At 43.5% G+C, this 23,434-nt stretch overlaps 2 protein-coding genes across 4 annotated transcripts in view; both read right to left on the reverse strand.

Moving 5' to 3' along the window:
- sdccag8 (SHH signaling and ciliogenesis regulator sdccag8) overlaps window positions 1-13,693 on the reverse strand; it is a 46,615-nt gene extending 32,922 nt beyond the window's left edge. The window contains exons 1-14 of one of the 2 annotated variants that reach the window (XM_069692947.1): window positions 13,547-13,693; window positions 12,504-12,665; window positions 12,251-12,336; window positions 11,949-12,062; window positions 11,679-11,804; window positions 11,278-11,370; window positions 10,947-11,011; window positions 10,632-10,829; window positions 10,206-10,344; window positions 9,925-10,077; window positions 9,446-9,580; window positions 8,663-8,779; window positions 8,004-8,146; window positions 7,005-7,143 (exon numbers count right to left, since the gene is read on the reverse strand). In XM_069692947.1, coding sequence (XP_069549048.1) covers window positions 7,005-7,143; window positions 8,004-8,146; window positions 8,663-8,779; window positions 9,446-9,580; window positions 9,925-10,077; window positions 10,206-10,344; window positions 10,632-10,829; window positions 10,947-11,011; window positions 11,278-11,370; window positions 11,679-11,804; window positions 11,949-12,062; window positions 12,251-12,336; window positions 12,504-12,665; window positions 13,547-13,613 — 1,737 coding nt within the window. In that variant the 5' untranslated portion in view covers window positions 13,614-13,693. The remainder of the gene's footprint in view (window positions 1-7,004; window positions 7,144-8,003; window positions 8,147-8,662; window positions 8,780-9,445; window positions 9,581-9,924; window positions 10,078-10,205; window positions 10,345-10,631; window positions 10,830-10,946; window positions 11,012-11,277; window positions 11,371-11,678; window positions 11,805-11,948; window positions 12,063-12,250; window positions 12,337-12,503; window positions 12,666-13,546) is intronic. The other variant, XM_069692946.1, reaches the window with a different exon arrangement.
- Window positions 13,694-16,942: 3,249 nt separating this feature from the next.
- The window catches only part of tnfaip3 (tumor necrosis factor, alpha-induced protein 3), a 12,509-nt gene continuing 6,017 nt past the window's right edge, over window positions 16,943-23,434 (reverse strand). For both annotated transcript variants that reach the window (XM_069692945.1, XM_069692944.1), the window contains exons 3-9: window positions 23,194-23,384; window positions 22,852-22,993; window positions 22,254-22,424; window positions 21,977-22,157; window positions 20,752-21,749; window positions 20,392-20,597; window positions 16,943-20,176 (exon numbers count right to left, since the gene is read on the reverse strand). In XM_069692945.1, the coding sequence (XP_069549046.1) occupies window positions 19,859-20,176; window positions 20,392-20,597; window positions 20,752-21,749; window positions 21,977-22,157; window positions 22,254-22,424; window positions 22,852-22,993; window positions 23,194-23,384 (2,207 nt within the window). In that variant the 3' untranslated portion in view covers window positions 16,943-19,858. The remainder of the gene's footprint in view (window positions 20,177-20,391; window positions 20,598-20,751; window positions 21,750-21,976; window positions 22,158-22,253; window positions 22,425-22,851; window positions 22,994-23,193; window positions 23,385-23,434) is intronic.

Raw genomic sequence — 23,434 nt, forward strand, 5'->3', positions numbered from 1 at the left:
TTACCAGCAGCTAATCTGGAATTTGAAAGGAGAGGGGGGCCTATAGAGCAAACGGCAGACAGTAGAAGTAAGGACTATTTCTTCAGTAGAAAGTAGTTCCAGTGAAGACTGTGCACATTGTGTTCTGTGGATGTGGATATCTAGAGTAACAAAAACGGTTTCTTGAAAGAGATGCTGTTAAATTTTTCAAACATCATTTTTTACAACTAAAAAAAACTAAACTCCATTCACCTTTACTGTATTGGTGAAATTTCAGAGTCAGATTTATCAAATTAAATATATCTATATAACCTGATGCCACCGAGGAGAAGCTGAAGCATTCACATTTTGGTTTTAACTGTGTACTTTCTGTACCTCTTGGTAATTTGGATAAAGCAACATTTTAAACAAATTTGAAAGAAAAACAACTTCTGTGAAGTGCCAATTTCTTTTTTACTGTTATTGACATTCCTGGTATGAATAAAAATAGATATAACCGCACTGACCCAGCTAAAGTATAATGTCATTTATAGAGTCACTATAATTATACTGTGTTTATACATTTATTATTACACCAACTATGTTGCCTCATTTTTACTTACTTTTAATGAAGTGATTAGTCCATGCTGCAGTAATCCCACTACTTTTGCTTTTAAGCAGCAAAACTGAAAACTGTCTTTAATTATCATAATGATAAGCCCCCCCCTGTCAAAAAGAATTTGATAAGGCAACGTAAGATTACAGTGATATGTCAGAAAATATAAATAGTAACTGAAGTTACGTGTGCGTAAACTGCACACACCCTCTCTCTCTGCTTAATGTTACAGCTAAATAAAGTAAAAGAAAAGATGCTGGTGTCCTCTACACAGGCCAGTGTCTGAAAGCATATTTCACGAGTTACATTAGTACATCAGCACATAATGCTGTGATACTGAAGGAGACGACGTTCCGGTGGACTGCAGTTTAACCCCCGTCCTTAACAGTTTTCATAATCATAGACTACTTGGTAAAGTGGCAAAAGGTCAGTTGGAGGAGCTATGCAGTTATATGAGCAACTACAGTCATAAAATGTGGCACTGAAAACAGACTTAGATCTGATGTGTTGTGCCTGGTGAAAGTTTTGCTTCAATACTAGACACACTAAAAAAAAAAGAGTTAAAGTGAAAAACAAGAATTTTAAGCATAATGATGGAAACACTAAAACAGTGAGAAGATACATTGGTTTCGAACAAGAGTTACAGCACAATACGTCAGTGGCTGTATTTAGTTGTCCTCATTATAACAAGCATACAGACATCAACCTGCTCCATCAATGTCAACATGAGTCAGGACAAGAGAAATGTTTCTGCTCTAGGGATCACATCTTCAAAGGTCTAGTGCTGATTTCAATAAAACCGTATTAAAATGGTTTTCATATATATTTGTTGGTAGCCACTCTGACAATAAAACACATTATTACTGTCACGTAAATGGAATTAAAACAAATTAACTTACAATTAAAGACCAAAAAAAAATAAGAATCAGCAGAGAGTAAAACAGTGTGATAGAAAGACAAAAGGAGACAGAGTCAAAGAGGCTGAGAGAAAGATAAAAGACCAAGTAGGTCTCAACAGATTGAGTGAGAGAGGTGAGGAGGCAGGATGGCAGAGAGGGCACTCCGACAGCGAGGAGAGAAGAACGCGGCAAGGTCTCGTCACCGGGCCAACGGGCCCACCACTGTCAACATCGTGGTGTACACACACGCACGCACACACACACACGCACACGCACTCGCGCACGCACGCGCACGCACACACACGGCTGGCCGACGGCCCTCCCAGCTGCCCTATCCGTAACTGTCTGATTAGTTGTGCTAAGCAGCCCCTCCCCTGCCAACCATGGTGCCATCTGCTACCCAACAACATGGCCGCCGACCAGACAAGCACACACGCACACAAACACACACAAATACACATACACACAAACACGCAGCAAGCCCAATACCTGGCACTGCCCTGCTGCTGTCACACAGAGACATACACATCAAACTTCACAGACACAGGTGTAGCCCAAAGGTATCAACACATAACATTCGCACAAAGAAATGCACACAGACTCATCTAATTGCGCGCTCACAAGTCGACACACATCACGAAACAAGAGTACTTTGAGTGTGTGTGTGTGTGTGTGTGTGTGTGTGTGTGTGTGTGTGTGTGTGTGTGTGTGTGTGTGTGTGTGTGTGTGTGTGTGTGTGCACGCAGGCACAAAAAGTCATGCACACAGTTGCTGTGGAGGCTGTGTGCGTGTGCGTGTGTGTGTGTGTGGTGACAGTGGTTAGACACTGTTAATGCCAGGTAGGAAGAATGATGCTGTGCTCAAGTGTGTGTGCACTCGCTGGCAGTGCTTGAAGGTTCATTATGGCCCCCGCCTCTCCTGAGCGACTGCAGCCTGCGTGGCGCCCAGGCCCTTTTATTCCGGGCCGTGATTGGACAAGGGCCTCCCGCCGAGTTGGTTTGCAGCAGTTTTGTCGCGCCCAGATTTCACTCGCTGCTCAAAGCGAGCCTCTGGCGGGACGCGGCATCTGCTGCCTCACCTTCCTCATTTACACTTCTCCGCCCTCGCACACACACACACAGTTCTGTTCGCCGCCTTTCCAGACCTTGCTATCACGATGTACAACTGAGGGGGGAAAAGGAGAACTAGGTGGAGGAACAGAGAGAGCAGCAGCGTGACATGTTTAATAGAGTTTGGATAACTTTGGATATACGAGACGCAGCAGTTGGTCGGGAGTTTTGTGTAACTATCTCTCTCTCTCGCTGCTTCTCAGAATCCATCATCTGATTTCAGGGTCACAGAAAGGAGAGCGTGGCCTTAAAACTCAGGGACTGGATCTGGCTCCACTTCTAACTCTGTTTTCCTCAGTGCTTTATCGCTACCGAGTGATACGCACTATCCCTGCCTATTTTGTATTAAACTGATGGTTTGCAGCTCTCACACCTCATCTCTTCTCTCTTAACCAGACCAGGGAGAAACACTGGAACATACTTCAATGCAGTGAAGGCACAACACAGTTACAAGAAATGCAAGAAAACTAAACTTCAAATTTAAACTTTAGCACTATCTGAATGAAACACTATGAAGTATAACTAGCCTGTCCACCTGTCTCTAATTGTTGAAAATATTCAAACAGTGCTTCATTTTGTTCTTTCCAACGTGCGCCCTCCCCATCTTGCCATTACCGAGATATCGGACTACTCAGTGATCTCCACCAGAGAGATTGCTAAATTGTCCCTGAGGCTGAAGATTCCTGCATCCCATGTAGGTTCAAGAGTTTCTTAAAGTGTTCCACAGCTCAGTCATGACAAGCAGCTCTCCTCCCAACTCAGTTTTCCACACTCACTTGAAGGCCTACTTGAAGTTTGTCTCCGATTGTATTCCTTTTATACTTGTCGTTTTGCTTCAAATGCCACAGAAGCTTTAGTCTCCTGCATGACCTGTCCAAACCCCAAAGGCCTCCTCCACCACTAGTGTCCGACCGTGAGTTCTTGAGTTGCCACCACTTCAGGCACCCGAGACGATCCAGTCACATTTCTGAGCAACACCCTTAGGGAGGTTTTAAGTATTGGCCTTCTTGAACACAATGTCCCCAAATGTCAAGATGCATAATTGTTTTTTTCCAAATGTAAAGTTAAAGATTTTCCTCACAGGATCCTCAGCCAGACATTCACACATGACCCTCACTGCAAGTTTTGTCATCATGGGTCAATCCAGCAGCTTCCCCGCCTCCAAATCACTACCAGGATGTTTTTAGCTGAAAGCTCCTTTTTAAGAATTCCTCACAGACATCCGCAGATTGGATTATATGAACAAACGTGTTCAGACATTTCCTGACCCACGAATTCATAATCAAAAGTTGTAGGTGAGAAGCTGACAGCAAGTAACGTGATTCAGTGAAGCCGATTCAGCTCCAGGTCCACCTACAGCTCTAAGTAAGCAATCTCATGAACATGGATGCTTGATTTTCACAGGGATAACAAAACTGGTGGAAGATTTGAGGCCTCACAGATATTCGACTTGTCCCAAACACACAGGTCTCAACTAACCATGGATACACTAATGCATGCAAACACACATCTCTCCACTCATTCCTATCTGGCATGCGCTGAAACCGAAGTTATGCTGGGCAGTTTTCACTGTGGCCTTTGGGATGTGTGATCACAACACGGGAAGAGATGAGGCCGGATGGGGAAAGAAGAAAAGAAAGAAAGTGAGGGAAGACAGGAGCAAGCAAACAAACAAAACAAACTTCGTAAAGCCCTCTGCTGGGCTGGGGCCGGGACTGGAGTGTGTGTGCGTGTGTGTGTGAGGCGATGTGAACAGAGTGGCGGGGATTAGGACAGATCCTGGGCTGTCCAACTCACAGCTGGCTGATGATCCAATCCTGGAGCACAGTGCAGCGCACCAGCCGCCATGGGACCCCCGGATGCGTGCCTGCATCTGTCTGTGTGTGTGTATATGTGTGTGTGTGTGTGTGTGTGATTGTGTACAGGCATGTGGATTCGACTGATGTGCATATCAGTATGCACATTTGCAAAGATTCAGTTGTACAAACAAATATGTGCATATGTGTGTGTGTGTGTGTGTGTGTGTGTGTGTGTGTGTGTGTGTGTGTGTGTGTGTGTGTGTGTGTGTGTGTGTGTGTGTGTGTGTGTGTGTGTGTGTGTGTGTGTGTGCATACGATATGTATGTGTTTATCAGGAAGGAAGGTAGGGCTATCAGAAATCAAACAGAAGCTGTCTGTGCTTCATGTCCCCTGTTTGAAGGAGAGCTGTGATCATTTGGGCCACGAGAGGAGGATAGAATGAAAGAGGGGAGCGAGCAAGTTGCAGGGAGAGAATCAAAGACTGTCGAAGGCCTGTCATACAAATGCCTTCCAGCCTGTGAATCTCACACTCTACTCTTACTCTGTACTGTAACAACACATATACACACACAGTGACACAAACCAGTCCACGAAAGCTACAAAGACTCATGCATGGCTCTGTAGTGAACAACAAGAGAGGGCATGACTACGAATGAACTACATGTAGCTCTGCATAACCCCTGAAGGCCCACAGATGGACAGAAAGAGAAGCACGGAGTCAGACGTAGAGAAAGAGGGGAGCGACACAACCGCTTGAGGTTTATTTGTTTAGTTTTGGAACAGCAAGAGAAAAAAAAAAAAGGGCAAAAGAGAGCATGAGAAGAGAGGGAACAAATGGAAAAACAAACAAAAAAAAGGTGGAAAAACCACAATGCTGGCCTGAGAAGGGACAAACGCTGTGACCAAATTTCAACAGGTGTGTTTGTGGCGTGTCTGTATGTGTCTTTCTATCCTTGTAGGGACACACTTCTGCATTGTGAGGACATTTTGGCCGTTTGATGGTTATGATTTGGTTTTAAGGTTGAGGGTAAAATTAGGTTTAAGTAAGAATAAGAGTTCGGGCATTTACATGTGATAATTAAGGTGAGGATAGGAGGTGGGAAGGATGGCCTTCTGTCTATGAGTGTCCACACAAAGAATTACAAACATATGCATGCATATGTGTCAGTGTATCTAGATTTAATGCTTCTTTTCTGATCTGCTCCAAATATGTCCAGTTATTATGGATGCTAGGTTTAAACAGCACATCTCAAAGACCAAATCCCATTTTTGAAATGTGTTCCGTCAACCAATAAGGATGAATGAATACATGGAAGACTTTCTGAGCTCTTAAGAAAACTAGCCTGCTAGACAGTTTAACTGTGAGTAGTAAGAATAAAGACCAACACACTGGACACAAAATAGTTAAATTAATCCCGAATATAACCCCACATTTTTTGGATTATCTTTATTAGTATTCAGTACTCAAACTCTGAATGAACTGAATGTTATGTAGGCTATTACAGAAATGTTTAAATGGAGCACAGAAGTCATATTAACAAAAGGTAACTGTTGGAGGAAGGAAATGCTTGTCAATTGGGAGAATTTACTTTGGTGCTCTAGATGTCAAATTAAATTGTGTCTTTTTATACCTTAATGCAAACCTCAGCCCTCACCTGCTGTTCAACTTTGAATATGACCCTTTAATCAAATTTTAAATACAACCCCAGCTTTAAGCAAATTAGGTTGTTAAAAAAAAAAGATGGTCTGCAGAGTATTTTTGTCATCTTTCCCAGTTGGGTCTCAAACAGACGTATAACAGACATGCAGGTCTTTTAAAGCAGTTTCAGTGCTTGCTAAATTGATTGATATTGATTTATGATTTGTAGTTTATGTGATGTTATACTTAAAATCTATGTTTTCTGTATATTAAATTATGACAATACTGCCTTTTAAAAGCTTTAACACTAAACATAACTCGTATAACTAATACTGCATGCATACATGTAAGACTTCCTGTCATGTAGGAATGTAGGAAAATAAATACCCACATTAAATTAGTATCAGAAGTGGCTTTCACTGCTAATGACTGAAATTGAATTTGAATGGCTACATGCTCAGCCAAGTCAACAGCTGTCAAACATCTAGTATGCATCTGAGGACAGATAAAACGATAAAGTCTGTCATGCACATACAGCCACACACATGGTAGTAAAATGGTTTAGTCCAGTGGCTCCTCTAGTGCAGGTCAAAGTCATCATGTTGCCACATTAATATGCATGTCATTCTCCACAGCTGGCTGCAAAATGTACACATACATATGCACGCACACACACACACACACACACACACACACACACACACACACACACACACACACACACACACACACACACACACACACACACATACATACACACACACCTTGCCTCATCCTTTAAACACACGACAGCCCTCCATGCAGCTAGTGTGTAAGCACTGGCCAGCTGACAGACAAACACACTTAAACACTGATCAGAGCCAGAAGTAGCCGTGGACAGACACACACACACACACACACACACACACACACACACACACACACACACACACACACACACACATACCACCAGGCTGACAGACACATAAACACACACATACACACTTAGATTGCCCAAACTTGCATCCCGCAGCCTCCAGCACCGCAGGGCACCCCCGCCACATCTGTGCCCATCTCAGACACCTCGGCTGTGGGCAGCGGGGGTGAGAGAGTGCCCTGAGCGGCTGGCATGGGCTGGCTTGGCCTTGGCAGTGAATGGTGTGGAAGGGAACAGCAGCCAGCGGATGACAGGAGGGAAGGAAGGGAAAAGGGAGGAATGTAGGAAGAAAGGAGGGAAAAAAGATTACTGTAAAAGACAGGATGACAGAGGGGAAATAATTGTTTCAGGTATAGATTAAGAGAAGAAAGAAGAAGGACAGTTAAGGACAAAAGGACAATAAATCTGGTGGCAGAAAAGATAGATGACTGTATGGATAGATGGGTGGGATGAACAGATATAAGAGGAACAGAGGAACTGATAGAGGGAGGCAGAACAAAATGAGGTAAAATGATGCAGAAATAGATAGAAAGACAGAAGACAGAAGATGGAGGGGAGCCGGTAGCGCCCGCCGTGAGAACGGGTGCAGGGCACTGGCAGGTGGCACTGAGGCCAGGCTGTCCAGTGACCATCAGCCATGCTGTTGTGTATGTGTGTGTCTATGTGTGTGTGTGTGTGCGCCAGGGACAGAAGAAAGGCTCAGGCGCCATTTTGGCTCTGCTGGAGCTGTTGCTGGGCTGGGCACTGGCCTGGTGGCACAGAGCGGGCAGTGTGTTTATGTGTGTGTGTGTGTGTTGCATTATGTTGTGGCATGCTTAACAGGATTAGAGGTGACCTAGTGAGGTCCAGTTGGTACCGGGACCATGGCACAGCGGCGCGCATGTGTGTTTATGTGTGTGTGGTTTGTATAATAGGATTAGCTGTTACCTGGTGCGGTACAGTTGGTGTGCTGGTCTGAACTGGACTGGACTGGGCTGAGCTGGGCAGGAGCTGGGCAGAGGGGAGTGCTGTGTGTGTATGTGTGTGTGTGTGAGTGTGGTGGCATGTATAATAGGATTAGGTACTACCTGGTGAGGTGCAGTTGGCGCTGGGCATTTGCCAGCTGTTCTGCTAGGCTCAGGACTTCGGCCTGCCATTGGCTCCCGTCCTTTTGGACCACCTCCAGATGCTGCCGACAGCCAACCAGCTCTGAGCTCAGCCTTTCCACTTCCTGTCCCGCAGAGATGGAAGAGGAGAGGGTAGAGGAGGTGAGGAAATCTTTCACAACAACCCACCTTATGCCCTCAGACAAACACAACATTAAAACCTGATTTCAATGTGATTTAAAGACTAAGTCTAAAATTTAAAACATTTTGGTGGCAGTTGATTAAATAGCATTTTACAATATCAGGCCAACTCATATTACCTATAAGCTACTCTACTTAACAAGTCCTGCGTCATTTAAAAGTGTAACCAGGACTTTTCTTGCTGAGGATATTAAATAATTACTAGTCTGCATAACTGATGATTGTAAATGTGATTTCAGTCAATTTAAATGTTTGGAATTAAATGTTTGAGTTGAAGAAATGTTTGAGTTGATCTTTGCTTTCTATGCCTCGGAGCAGCATCCTCAAAAAATGGTGGCTGCTTACTAAATCATTAACTAGACTAATCAATTGCTGACTTGTAAACAAATCTAATTAATCAAATAAATTTAAACTAATCAAGGGCTTGAAAGCAGACATACCTGTGCAGCCTTTTCCATCTGTCTGCTGGTCTTGGCGTGGACGTCTCTGAGCTCTCTCTCTGCCTCCTCTTTCTTCAGTTTGGCCTGGCTCAGCTGGTATCGCAGATCCACACATACCTACAGACGACAAGGACTGATTAAAAGCAGCCAGTCCTTTGCTTAACAAATATCCCTTGGTATTGACTGTTTACTCATTTTCAGATTTTTGATTTTCTTTGTATTATCTTACAATGTATTGCCTTTGAAAATCCTTCATCTGAGCAATCAGACACAGACATCTCCTGAGTCTTTTTTTCCCAGGCTTAAACACACTGATCTGAACACGGTATGTTTTAATGCTGATCTGTTTGGCCAGACTTTGACACATCTCTGAGAAAGAACCCCCTAATCTAAGAATAAAGACTGATTAAAACCCGAATTAAACATCTTCAAGTATCTTACCTTAAATTGACCTATTCAATCATGTTGAATTTATCCTTCCAAAAACTGAAAATAAATACCTAATATAGATAATCGTTTGCTGCCATCCAGTGGATTTACAAAAGTATTACATGCAGACAGTAGAGATGACAGCGCATCAGGAATGTGCTTTGCCTTTGTTCCTTTGAAGGAAGATCTATTTTGAGGAACTGCTCATGCAGCAAACAGCTTCTGCAGCTGTACTCTCGTTAAGCTGAGACAGCCTTACCCATTGTCACTAATCACTTCAAACTACAGCAATATAAGCACCACTGATGAACACATGCTGACTCTAACTTTTCTTGCACAAACTACACAGCGTACCTGAGTGTTGTCTTGTTCCTGACTGGTGAGTTTGCAGAGAGTTTCTTCCAGTTGATTGGTCAGTGAACTCTTGTCTCTTTGAGTTCTGTCTAACTGTCCTTCCAACTCAGCTACACGTTGGGAGAGGCTGGACACCTGATACACACACACACACACACACACACACACACACACACACACACACACACACACACACACACACACACACACACACACACACACACACACACACACACACACACACACACACGACAAATGTTAAATATTGAATTAGTAGTGCTAAACAAACAAATAGCAATGAGGCAATTTCCTACTTTTTGAATAGATAAATATGATGATTATCCATTTGTGTGATAATATAGTTGTTTATAAGTCAGCTGTTCAAAGCAACCAGAACAGAGTTTTGGAACTTCACATGTGAACTATAGCTCCAGTTCTAGGTTCTCTATACATACAAAAAGGGATCAAATAAGACTTACTGTATGTGCGAGCTCATTTTTCTGTTTGTGGGCCTCAGCTCGGCCCTCGTCTCTGGCCTCAGCCAGTCTCTGCTGCAGAGCGTGTGCTTCTCGGTCCAGCTGCTCCCTCTGTCGAGCCAGCTCCCTGGACAGCTGCTCACACTGGACCTCTACCTACATACATACATACAAACAGACACAAAAGGATTGCCAGTTCTACCCAGATAAACTGAGCATATGACCTGTATATATCAAGTTTGAGTCAAGTTGTGTGGTAGGTTGTAATTTTATGTTTCTCTGACCCTCGCATTGTGCAGATTTGCTTCTTCTGCCATCTCCACTGCCTGTTTGACCTGGAGACAGGCTGACCACTCCCTCTGTTGCGCCTCTTGCTGGCTAGCCCGCACAGCACGCAGAGCCACCAGTAACTCATCACGCTCTCTGAGAGATCAATAAACAAGCAAATGCATGATGAGTGTTTAAAAAACAAAACAAACAAAAGGGTACTTTTGGGGTCTACTAAAAAAAAAAAGTGTCACAAAATAACATGAGCAATCAGAACATTTCTTACAGCCAGATGAGCCTGTGGGGTGTGTGTGTGTGTGTGTGTGTGTGTGTGTGTGTGTGTGTGTGTGTGTGTGTGTGTGTGTGTGTGTGTGTGTGTGTGTGTGTGTGTGTGTGTGTGTGTGTGTGTGTGTGTGTGTGTGTGTGTGTGTGTTACCACTGACTTTGTGAGCCTGTCAATAGCCTGGACATGCAGATTTGTGTGAGTCCCAGCTAACACGGCTTCGTGCTGTGCACACTTTAGACAAAATCCCGCCACACGGGGAGCTCCAGCCTTCAGAGCATCTGCAGCCTGTTTCTCCCTTTGTCTCAAACGAATCTTCACCTCCTCACACTCCGTCTGACTGACCGATAAATCCTTTCTAACGATAGAAGCAAATAATACAATAAGGAGAAAGAGAGAGTGAAGATTAGCAGGAATAGAGCTGTTGGCTCTGTTGCAGTCACTGCATGATTCACAGCCAGAGCTTTACACTGACCTGAAAGAGATGATCTGAGCCTCCAAGCTTTCTATCTGGGCCTGGTAGATCCCTTTCAATTGTTCCTGATGAATATAAATATTTAAATGCAACTTTAAAACAACACACCAGTTTATGAAACATCATAAACTGAGATGATAATTTTGTTTTCTATGACAACAACTGTATTAAAAATGTGTATCTTTAAAGTTTCAGTGGGGGAAATTAGCAAAAGAATGCACAAAACAAGCTGAAAATCCAACTAACAACGATATATATTATTTTTAAGCAACATATTTACATAAAGGTGAACTGAACAGTAACTGGAAGAGAACACTTCAATCATCCCTACCAGCTCGTTTTTCCATGTGTGATGCTCCTCTCTCTGCAGCACACTGTGGTCTGTAGGGGGGACAATGTGGCTGTTGGTCGTACTCTCATTCACCTGAGGAAAACATCAGGACAGATAATGAAACACTTTTTCCAGTGACCATTAATTTGAAAAATTTCAGTCATCTCCAGCTTTAGTTTGTTAAGAGTTCTAATTCATTCAGTTTGTGTGTTTTAAATTTAAACAACTTATATATAAAATATATGTTAAGAATGGACAAACATTACAGAAATCTTCACACATACAAAAAAATTATTCCAATGATTTTCTCACTCACTCACTCACACACCCACACACGCACGCGCACACACACACACACACACACACACACACACACACACACACACACACACACACACTACCATGGAGTTTCGGATTGTGTAATCTTTCAGGATTTCATCCACAGATTTGGATTTCAGTTCTGACTGCAGCCTCTCGTTTTCCACCACCACCACTCTGATCCGGTGTTTCACTCCTTGCAGCTCTTCCTGAAGCCACACAAACAGAGATATAAATTAAAAGCACGCGAGTAAAACACACACACACACACACACACACACACACACACACACACACACACACACACACACACACACACACACACACACACACACGCACATTTGTGCACAGACCTTGCAGAATTTGACCTCAGCTTCCAGGTGTTGGATATACTCTGACTGGTTGTGAATCATTGGAACCAAATCCTGAAAGGTGGGCGCAGTGGACCTTCCCTCCTGCTGCACTCGCTAACAAGGGAAAGAAAACCGATAATCAAAAAACACAGAAGAACGGCAAATAAAATACCGATATCATGGAAATGCCTGGATGATTCTCCACATTAAACGGCAGAGAATGTATCTGAGCCTGACAGGTAATTCTGTCTGACTATCCTCATGCATTTAAATGTTCAACCATGCAAAGATGTACATTTTACCTTTGATGGAGACTGTTTCTCTGAAGGAGAGAGAGGAGTGGGGATTTCTCTGCACTGCTTCAGCAGAAGGCTCTTCAGCTGATTAACTACAATGCCAAAAGAAACAAGCCTGAATATACACACACGAAGCATTTTATTATAGCTTTGTGTACTGTCTTGTCAACAAGATTATGAGCACGGAAATCTCCAGGTGGTGCACAATAAGGATTGAGTCTCTGTCAGGCAGCCACATCACCACTAATGATTTAGTCACCTGCTTCACTCTGTGTCTTTGGGCTCCACCCGGCCTTGTCCGCTTCGGCCATGATCGTGAAGAAGTTGCCATCACTACCGCTGACCTCCTCAGCCTCATCTCCATCAGGGTTTAGCTGCCCCAGAGCGCTGCTCAGCTGCTGGATGCTCTGGTTGGCACGCTCTAAAATCAATAAGCACACAGACACCAGTCTAAGTGCAGTATATTATTTCTGTGTCCCACGACAGTTCAGTTGGTGTCTGTGCGGAACTCATTTTAACTTATGAAGATGTCACCTCAAGCTTTGGGGATATGTGATGGACTTTTTTTTTTTCCACTAATTCCAGACATTTATAGACAAACAACTAATCTGTTAATCAAGAAGAGTCTAAAGATCAATTGCTGCTAAAAAAAAAAAAAAAAAAAATGTAGTTGCAGTCCTGGTTTATTCAAGTGGTGCTGAATGACTAACAATTTATCTTGACCCAGGTGTATCCCAGTGATCACACCAATGATCCTTTGTCACAGTAGATATTTTGACATAAACAGGGTAATTAATTGCATTAATTAATGATGCCTGCTTGTCTATCTAGTTCTTTATTTTCCACATCTCATGCAGGCACACTGTCATACCACCATGGCTTAGCCCAGAACAGAAAAACCAAACACTGATGATGTGTTAATAGGTATATATATATTAAGGTTGCAATCCACCACCTCGCCACCAGATGTCACTAAATCTTACACACTGGTCCTTTAAACGGAGCAGAGCTGTCTTCGTCATGAAAAAAAAAAAAAAAAAACCTGCTGTGAAAAAGCTCCATTCATGTCTGTTTTCTTAGAAATGCAGCCTCAGCTGAGGGAAATAATTTCCACGAGGATGCTCGTTCGTCAATGGGACTGGAAAGCAAGCAGCAAAACAGGTGGCGGTGACTTTAACCGCCCTATTCCCTTATTTCTAACACCGTCAGAGATAGCACGGCTACAGCATTTTGTCAACAACACCTTTTTTCCCCGACACCCACCTGGAAGAAAGTTAGTGCGTGATAAAGAGGTTAACTTACGCCTCAGCTGTTTTTGCTTCGCACCCAGCTGCTCCTCTTCCTCTTCATCCGAGTCGTACGGTTTCATTGAGGTTTAAAGTGTCATTAAATCACCCTACGTGACAAACTAAACACGCTAAGCTATACACAACAACCACAACACCGGCCATCATACGCAAAGCACGTCGTTAACGGTCATAGAGGGTGTTGTGTTTGTTTTATACACCCCGGCGTGTCCCGAAGGCGGTGTTCTCGTTTCCTCTCAATGTGACGCGGACCGCCCCTCCTCAGAATCTAGTCGGTGTGTTCTCCAACTACAAAACGAGTCAACCCTCTGCCAACGGCTCTCACTTCCGTAAACTGAGGGGGATGCTGGGAGTTGTAGTCACTGTTCAGTCTCAACTTGTAGTTGGTCATCCGAACCTGTTGTGAATGCAGTTTAAACACATAAATCTGACTATACTAATGAACGTAATGATAAAGTGTTATACTTAACATGAAAAGTCTAAGTTGACTATGTGGCTCAAATAATTAGTTGGTGTATTTTGCTGGAAGTTCCCATATTTACCAAAAATTGGTAAAGCTAAATTTCAACCCACCCTCTTTGGCATCTTAACTTTCTTTCTGAAATGTATGTTTTAGCTTTAGCTGTCTATAAAATTCAACTCAATTATTTTGTATGTAACATGTATTTATAAATATTAAAAAGTTTTTCCTTAAAGCTGTACACAGGGATTTATGCCCACTAGGGGGCAGAGAGACTCTAAAATACTCATGTTGGTTACATAGTTTAACCACAGACTGTATATAAAAAGACATTCACACTTAAAAGTAAAGTATTGGGTGTTATAAACTTTGAATTATTTTATTTACTGTTTATAGAGTCCTAAAGCTACAGGGTCAGTGATCACCTGCTGTACTGGTTCACTGTTTGTTACTAACTACTGCCGTGTGTCACTTTCACTTCCCTCATCATCTTACAGTAGCAGTCCAACGAGTATAAGCACTCCCACATACTTGCATACAGTGATCACACTGCTTATACGAGGTGAATAATGATTTCTCAGAATTGCTTTCATACCAATAATAGGTCATCTGGTTGTGAAATTGTGGAAATTTATAGAGTATAAAACACGTTTATAAGCAGTTTTGAACAAATTCTAACACTGTAAAGAATAATCCATGACCATAATGCAAATATATATCAAAAAAATAAAAATACAAGTTTGATATTTTGTGTGGCCAAGCATTCATTTACTTTAAGCTCACAAACGCATGAACAAACCCTTAAAAATGGCCTTATATCTGTATCAGAAACCTTTTCGTTCGTGTTTTTATTTAATGCTTAGAAATGTTCATATTTAATGTGGTTTTGAGATTGATAATCAGACACTCTCTCCTGTGCACATGAAGCACACTGTGTTGTGTGTATTTCAGCTCTGAACTCTCAACAATCCAAACATGGAAGCTGCTTCAAGTTCCAGGCAAAAATGACTTGGAGGAGTTTCAAATGACAGTTACAAAATGTTTTTTAGTTGGTGTGTGTTTGTGTAACATTCAATGGAAGGGGGTTTCTCGTGTTTACTGCCTCTTACAAAAGGGTCAGACAAAAGTAACCATGGATACACCCTGTTCCTATTGCACAACAACAGATAACTTCCTGCTTAATGAGCCTCGGCTGTACTTTTGATTTTTGTGACATGTCAGCTTTCAATAGAAGACGCCGCGAGTCGGAGTTTGGGAGATTCATTCACAAAGAGACACTGCGCTGTAATCTAGGTTTGATTTTTTTCATTCATAGTTTAGTGTTGACAGCTTAAACACTGAGTTTAGGTCACATGGATTTAAAGTCAGCCACTTCTATCACTGTGTAAATTGGAGTGTAGTCGTGAACAGTCAAAATGAAAGGACATTAAGAAAAATGTTTGTTTTTTTTGTTCAACAATTCGATTCTGGTGAAACATTTGAGCATTTGATATCCTAAAGGCTGGATAACTGTGCAAATCTGATGAGCCACAGCCTCCCAGGGACCCTACAGCTCCACTCTCACTTCCTGTGCCAGTTTTATGCTACTTTATATTTCCACTCTGGTGCTACTGCACTTTTCTGGTCCACAACAATCATCTAACAGCAGCAGTGGAAAGTTACTTTGCTGATGAGGATTATTCCATACAAAACATTTGATTGGGTTATAAAATATGATGCATTGTTAAAGATTAAACTATCCAATGCCATATAAAAAAAGTTAAAGAATGTGTATACGTTAAGCACTTTTACTTGGTATGTAATATTATTTCCACACTGTGTTTTCGTTTTTGGACTTACTTCTTCCACACTCTAAAATACAACAGTAACACATGAATATCCAATATATTAAAGTGATTTACACATTAATAAAACATAAAACATCAGCTGTTTTATGTATGGCTTTGGCATACATGTCACTTATTATACATATTATAAATATCTTTTAATTTATTTCCTTCACATCTCCCCAGTCAACTCTTTCAGCATAATTTGAAACAGGTGTTTTCCAAGAAGACATAGGTGTCTTGTGATCTGCTTCATAGAATTATTTATATATACAACATATATAGAAAGGGTTACAGCACCACAGCAGTGAAGCACTCACACTAGTGCTAGTCTGTTTTATAAAAGCATTTACATACGAGGGTATTTCCAGGAAACCACATCAGTTTACCAATCTGACTGTGGTGGAGGCTGCAGGTTGGTGAGAATGGCCCACGCACCACACTGTAGTCCCACACTTGTTAAATGTCACCTCTCTGTCCTGCCATATATAACCATTAACAACTCCCCACCTGTAACTGCCACAACTCCCCTCACTCCAAACTCCCCCTCCCACTGTATGATCCACTCCTCCGAGTGAGCTTTGTTTGTTTTTTTAGAGAAGGTGGGGGTTCCCTTTTTTTTCCTTAACACCCTAACAATAATCTGAAAACAACCGAGTAGTGAGATCAAAAACACACCATAGAAAAACCTCATCATTTGAACTTTGCTGTATGGAAATCTACAGCGATGACAACAGAAAAAATACAATACGACAACATGAGGCGGAGAGAAGAAAAAAAAAAAAAGAAAAAGGAAAGCGCTAACCCAGTTAAGCATATGGGAAAATGGTGCAGTCATGTAAACCGGGCCTCAGTTATCTGATGACTTTTGCAGCACCCACTGTGCTTCCTACACTAGAGACGAGTTTGCTGCCAGTAGTGAGCGAGTGGATTTCTGCAGAAACAGTATTAAGCAATATGCAGCTCAGCAAAGAGACGCAATGCTGTAAGAAGAGTATAATGTTGAATCTCAGAGAACACACAAGCACACGGCATGTGCTGGTTGTGTTGTATACATATATTCTATAATAGTGCAATTACTCCTCTTCCTCCTAACCAGAGACAGACAGACAGACAGACAGACAGACACACACACACACACACACACACACACACACACACACACACACACACACACACACACACACACACACACACACACACACACACACACACACACATTAACAACAGAGCCAAGAACCACATTAGTCAGATTTCAGATTTCTTAATAAAAAATAATTCATTTCAGGACGACATATAAATAATTATTGAATCACACAATACAGATATCTTGATATGAATAAATACTTAACAAATAAAACCAGGCTTTTTTCATACAATACCCTATTGTCGAAAGGTCACACAGAGAAACTTCCACACCATTTGCATGTTTTGTTACACCTTCTGCTCTTAAGCCGATGCTCATCCTACTGTTGGAATGTCCCTACGCAAGTCGGAGTACCATTCCTAAATGCCTCAGCAGCTTAGACAAGTCATGTGCAACTTATGTGATCTCCTCCCAGTCAAACTCAGTCAGAGCCCCGAAACCTTGTTAAAGGGGTCGTCATGAGCCGACCACTAATTGGCCTTTAATTGATTAAGGTTTGTCTAGAGGTGATTAAAGCACACAGAGATCTACGTACAGGCCGTCAGCATGTGGGCTGGCCTGACAGCTTTAGATACAGTTGAATGAAAAGGCAGACCGAGAGCCTGTTTGTCTATGGTTTTCTAACTCGAGCCACAGATGGACATCTGCCTACAGCAGAGGAGGTGTTCAGCAGAAGTACGCGGGGAATAACTGTTCCAGTTGATATCACATTCGAGTTAGTCTAATAAATGTTTTACGCTGGAGGTTATCGCTATGGATAAATATTTCTTATTATTTGGATGAAATAAGACACTCAGAAAGCTGGTGTCCATTTGGGAATTTTCAACATGAGAGATCTTGATAGGCTCTAATGTGTGGCGACACAGAGTTGGAGATGTCTATCTGTGGCGCTGTAGTTAGTTCAGAATGGTCCAGGCTGGCCATTTTTAAGGAGGTAACAACAACTGTTTGGCAATTGATGGCACATATTTTTTTTGTAGGTTTTTTTTGTTTTTGTTTGTTTTTTGCAGAAACAAAACAAAATATATCAAAATACATTTAAAAATTCCAAAACAAAAAACAAAACAAACAAAAATAAACCAGGAATGTCAGGTTTTTTTGTGTGTATTCCAGACGCACACATGCGTGCGTTGTGTGTGTGTGTGTGTGTGTGTGTGTGTGTGTGTGTGTGTGTGTGTGTCGTGTGTGATGAGGCATCGGGTTGGAAGGTCCTACAATATGGACTAAGATCCATATTCACAAAAGCATTTTATAGATGGGAGCACTGATCCAGAATCACTGATCAGGCCCCTCTGGTCCATAAGATTTCAATCACTACTTAAAGGCAAAACTTATTGAGGATCAGCCCCAATAATGTGCTGTTGGAGAAGCAGCACTAAACACATTCAGATAAACAAGATTAGCCAAAGCAGGCAATGGGATTGCTCTCTGAAGTTTTGAAATTGTCGCCTTGGCACATCCAGCGGGGTGGAGCAGAGAGGAATGCATCTCTTTATGGGTAAGTTTACCTACACATCACCTCGAGCAAAGGTGGGGGCATACAATCTCACAGATGCTGTGTTTGCATGTGCATGTGTGTGCATATGTTTGTATGTGGTGCTAAGGTGGATAATTATCCAGACTTCACCCGCTTTCATTTTCTCTGCTCTCTCTACAGCTGGCAATCCCCATCTGACAGGACTGGCGATACTACATTTTTGTGTGCGTGTGTAGGTATGTGTGCACGTGTGTCTATGCGTTTCTAGGTGCTTAAGTGGTAAGTAAACAGGAAAACAACGTCCAAGGCAACAGATCTGTTTTTTTGGAGAAAAGGGGAAATAAGAGGAAGGAAAGGAGGAATAGAAAGAGAATGAGTTATGTCTCTTCCGTGTTCTCTGCCCTCTGTCCGCTGACACCGCCAGCATGTTGGCTACAATGGAGAGGCTTGTGTTTCTGTATATGTAGCACCAAAACTAGCAGGGGCCTGCCCTGTCTGTCTTGCACTGTTGAGACACAGGATTTGTTCTTACTTTCCATATCTACCAAGTTACATTGTTAAGTTCATTTAAGAGATAAGTATCAATAGCCTGGTGAATTTGCCTCAAAATATAAACTAACACTTCTATTGACTGACTAATGGAAGAAAATTTATCATTTCACAATATTGATTGCAAAAGCCTCATTTGGCAACTCTTTGTTTTGGGAGGACATTACTGAGTGATTCAAATGAACTAAGCTAAATAATTGTGAATATCATGTAACTTCCTTTCAAGCACTTTACATGCTTTGGCCCAGCTTGGCTCACTTCTGCTTCCTGCTTCCACAGATTCGTTGCTGGGCTTGCCGGAACGACTGCATCCCTCACTCTACAGACCAAACGCTAGACAGACAGGCAGACAGGTACAGAGATGGGGTTAAGACAGACAGACAGACGGGGGGTATAAATCCTTGGCTGTGGTCTAGAAAGCAATGTCAGATGCTTCTTGTTATGTCAACATACAATCATTTTGTCCGGCACGATTCACCACGTACCTCTAAATACATATTGTACACAAGAGTTAAGTCAGTTGCTCTGACATGTAGCCGAACCTCTCACCGTGTAAGTGCGCAGGGCACATCAGATGATAATAATTGCACAAAGAGGTATTCTGGAGGCCATGTCTACTGCGAACACACACACACTCACTACCCCCCCCACGTACACACACTCTCTCTTCACATTCTACATGGGGGGTTTGATTTTCAGGCCATAAGGTTACTAGTTAGTCACTAGCTAGTTAGTTAGTTAGTTGGTTAGTTAGTATCAGAGGTGCATTGACTGGCATGGGGAGCCCACAGCAGGGCGGCGGCTCTAGCGAGCCAGCGATGTGTCATCGTCGTCGTGTGCGAATGTGATCAGCCGCGGTAAATCTGTTTGAAGTGGTCGCACTCGTTGCAGTAGCCCTGTTTCTCTTGGTTGGCGTAGTGGTCGCAGCCCTGCGTCCGGCACCGCTGCTTAGACTTCTCCTTGGGCGCCTGCGCCCGCCTGCCTGCCTCTCTGCCTTGGCCACGTGTGTGGCACTCTGGGCAGAGGTCTGTGCAACCCGGGGACACATTACTGCAGCCACTCCGCCGGCACTGAGTCTGGGTTTGGGTTTGGGTCTGGGTCTGGGTCTGGGTTTGGGTCTGGGTCTGGGATTGCTGTGAAGATCTGGGTTTGGCTGCTCGGTCACGCTTTTTGAACATAAAAAGAGAGAGGGAGCAAAGAGAATGAGGAGAAAGGTCAGTTGCCATCTAAAAAGATAAATGTGAAACAGCAGAATATTGCAAAAGTTAGTAAGAAGGTAGGCAGTGAAAATAGAAAACAAAGACAATACGAGGGTCAGATTCAACCAATAGGTGAAGTACAGTAAGAGAGAAGGACTTAAGAAGGTATGACAGACACCTACCATGACCAGAGGAGGGGAGTGTGGTGTGCGATGTGCCACTTGGTTGAGCCGTGTACTTTGCTCTTTCACGTAGCACTTATCGCAGTAGCCCTCCAGCATGGCCTTGCCAACCGCACCACACCCAGGCCCACGACACCGTGAGGCATTCTGGAAACCTGTTTCCAAACCATGCCGGCTCTGAACCGGGGCCGGGGGCGGAGTCAGGTCTGGAACAGACAGTAGCCAACATTAGCAATATGTCCTATGATGTGACATTTGAGTAAAGAAAAACAGAGATCCAGTTCAACATTACAAAACAATTACTTAAGACCATTTATTAAAACAACAGTAACATGATTGAAGTTTTGTTTCAGGACTTACGGTGGTTGGTCTGATAGTCTACATAGCAAATAGTGCAGAAACCCAACTTCTCTGGCGTCCCAAAGAACTGGCAGCCGGATCTTTTACAAGACCGGGCCAGAGGGGCCTGCCACGTTGAGGTGTGCCCGGGGGTAAGAGTGAGGCATGGCCGTTCAGTGTCTCTGGCCTGGCTCCAAGCTGAAGATGAGTCCTCAGTCCTGGGGTTGCTCTGCTGTGGCTCTCCCCTCTCAGGAGCCTGCTGTCTCTGCATGCAAGGAGGACACAGGCCATTGAATATCCTGAATGCCTCCTGTCTGCACATGCTGCATCGCTCCGTCTCATTCTTGCAGCCCCCCCACTGGGTCCACCCGGTGCCCTGGCCTGGGTGGGGAACGATAGGCGCCCCATTGGGGCCTGGAAGTCCTGTAGCAGCTGTTCCAGCTCCAGGGGGTCCGTGGTTTTGCCTGGAGTTGAAGCAGCGCTCACAAAGTCCATCGTGCTCCACACTGAGGGTGAAGAGGCAGCCGGGTGTCTTGCACTTCATGGCATGAGTTTCACTGTATAGGCTGAGGCTGGGAGCGGTGGGTGGGGCTGAGCGGGGGCTGGATAACACCACCCCTCTCCCAGATGAAGAGCATGGGGGGCTGCTGCCTCGGGCTCCTCTGGAGCTCACCTCCACCTCTGGCCCCCCGATCACTCCCACCCCACCTTGCACACCTCCTCCCTTGGTCTGAACCACCCCTTCTATCCTCGCTCCTACACCCGTGGTGGCCTGTCGCTTCTCGAAGCATTCATGGCAATGAGGCTGCGTGTCCACAGAGACATAGAAGGTGCATCGCGGTGTGGCACAGCGGATCTCGATGAGGGAGAGCTGGGAGACGGAGAAGGGTGGTGGGCGCTGTGGCTGGGCTGCCCATGCCTGCTCCTTGTCCTCCTGCCAGCGCTGGTACTCGTGGTTGACAAGCTGCAGGTAGTCCTCCATGAGGTTCATGTCTTCAGGAAGGTTGCCCTCATCCAACCTTAGGACAGACACATACAACTTCACTTAACTGCACTTTTTTCAGTTAAATTCAAAGTTAATACAGCTTCTTTTTGGTTGTGATCAGCAAACAAAAAAAAAAATCTTTAAAACTGAGTTGCAATAAGCAGAACTGCATTTAACATTGTGGCCAGGATGTACAACTACAAAATCTTTTCCATTTAGATTTTGTCCATTTAGGGGACGGAGCTCATAAGCTATAAGTACCGTGCAGCTTTCATGATCCGCGTAGTGTCGTGGCCCAAGCCTATGACGGGGATCTCGATCAGGTGCAGGTAGTCTTTGAGAAGCCTCTCTTTCTGCGGCTGTTCCTTCTCCATCAGGAAGTGAACCTTCAGCTCCTCAAAGCCGACCCGTCTGGGGTTGATCAGTGGTACTGCTCGGATCTCTGGGAAAGACACAGAAACCAAATCATGAACAGGACTCTTTTATTTCTCTGTTAGTCACATCTGCTATGTAACACAAGTGTCTTCATGTTTCCTACCTGGGCCACTATCTTTGATGGTAATGAGGGGTGCAAAGTGCTGAGAGTCGTAGCCGAGCACTATTGGGTATTTGTAGCACTCTGTAGGCGGCCAGTGTAGAGGCAAATAAATCCCACCCACATTCAGAGGAGAGATGGAGGAGCCAGATTTCATACTTCTGACCACCTGGTCTGTTGAAAGAACACGATTCCAGAGTTACTGCTGATCTTTAAAAATTGCTGACCATGAAAAACTTAAAATATGATTTCAGTGAAATCAAATCCGGAAACATTTAATTAAACTCGACAAAAAAAACACAACGTCATCTTTGATACTTAAATATAGATTGAAAATGTATGTATATAGTTTAGAAATCACAACATCCACTCTACATTCACTGTCAAGACAGATACAGTTACAGATACAGGAGGTGTTACAGTGAAATCAAACTACTATGACGACTTTAAAACAACCAACAGCAGAATGCTGAGGCATGTTTTTAAGGAGATATATCTTCACCCTCTCCATCAGTTGAAGGCATGTTTGTACAGGACCAGTGAGTCTTTAATGGCCAACAAGGAGAAATGAACATACTTTGAGATGATAAAAAGCGAGTACCTGCGATGACGATGATGGGTCTGCGGAGAATGTTGGACAGGATGAAGATGTGAATGTCCTCCAGAGAGTCGAACTGGAGGCCATTGCTACTGGAGATGGGAGACGCCATCTTCACGATCTTTTCCCACTCCTCCTCCCAGTTCTGTGACAGCACGCACACGCACACACACACACGAGTTATAAACTTATGCACACTTGCGTAATAGATTAAACTTGTGTAAAATAATTCCATAAAGTATTTTATAGTTAGGAAAAGGAGGGTAAAGATGCAAGTTTATACTATGGCTTGAAGTAGGTCATTAAAAGTAGACTTTTGACATGGACCTAGTGCATTCTTCATACCATGGTGGTGTATCGGAGTCCGGTCTGGGTGAACTCCTGCGACTGGAGCAGCTCTGCCTGGAAGCGAGCTTTAAAGACACCGGTGTCGGCTTCTTTCAGAACACCATGGAGAGTTTTCCGCAGCACCAGGTCAGTGTCCTGAACACCCAGCATGTACTGAGAGGCTGCATGAAGTAAACAGTTCCCATCTCCTATGGACACACACAGAGGAGGCAAGCAATCACATGTGTTATTAGTTGAT

This window comes from Brachyistius frenatus, unplaced genomic scaffold, assembly GCF_029030835.1.
Source record: "Brachyistius frenatus isolate BFR_SWC_R1_liver_20210118 unplaced genomic scaffold, ASM2903083v1 Contig_13, whole genome shotgun sequence".
Classification (NCBI taxonomy): domain Eukaryota; kingdom Metazoa; phylum Chordata; class Actinopteri; family Embiotocidae; genus Brachyistius; species Brachyistius frenatus.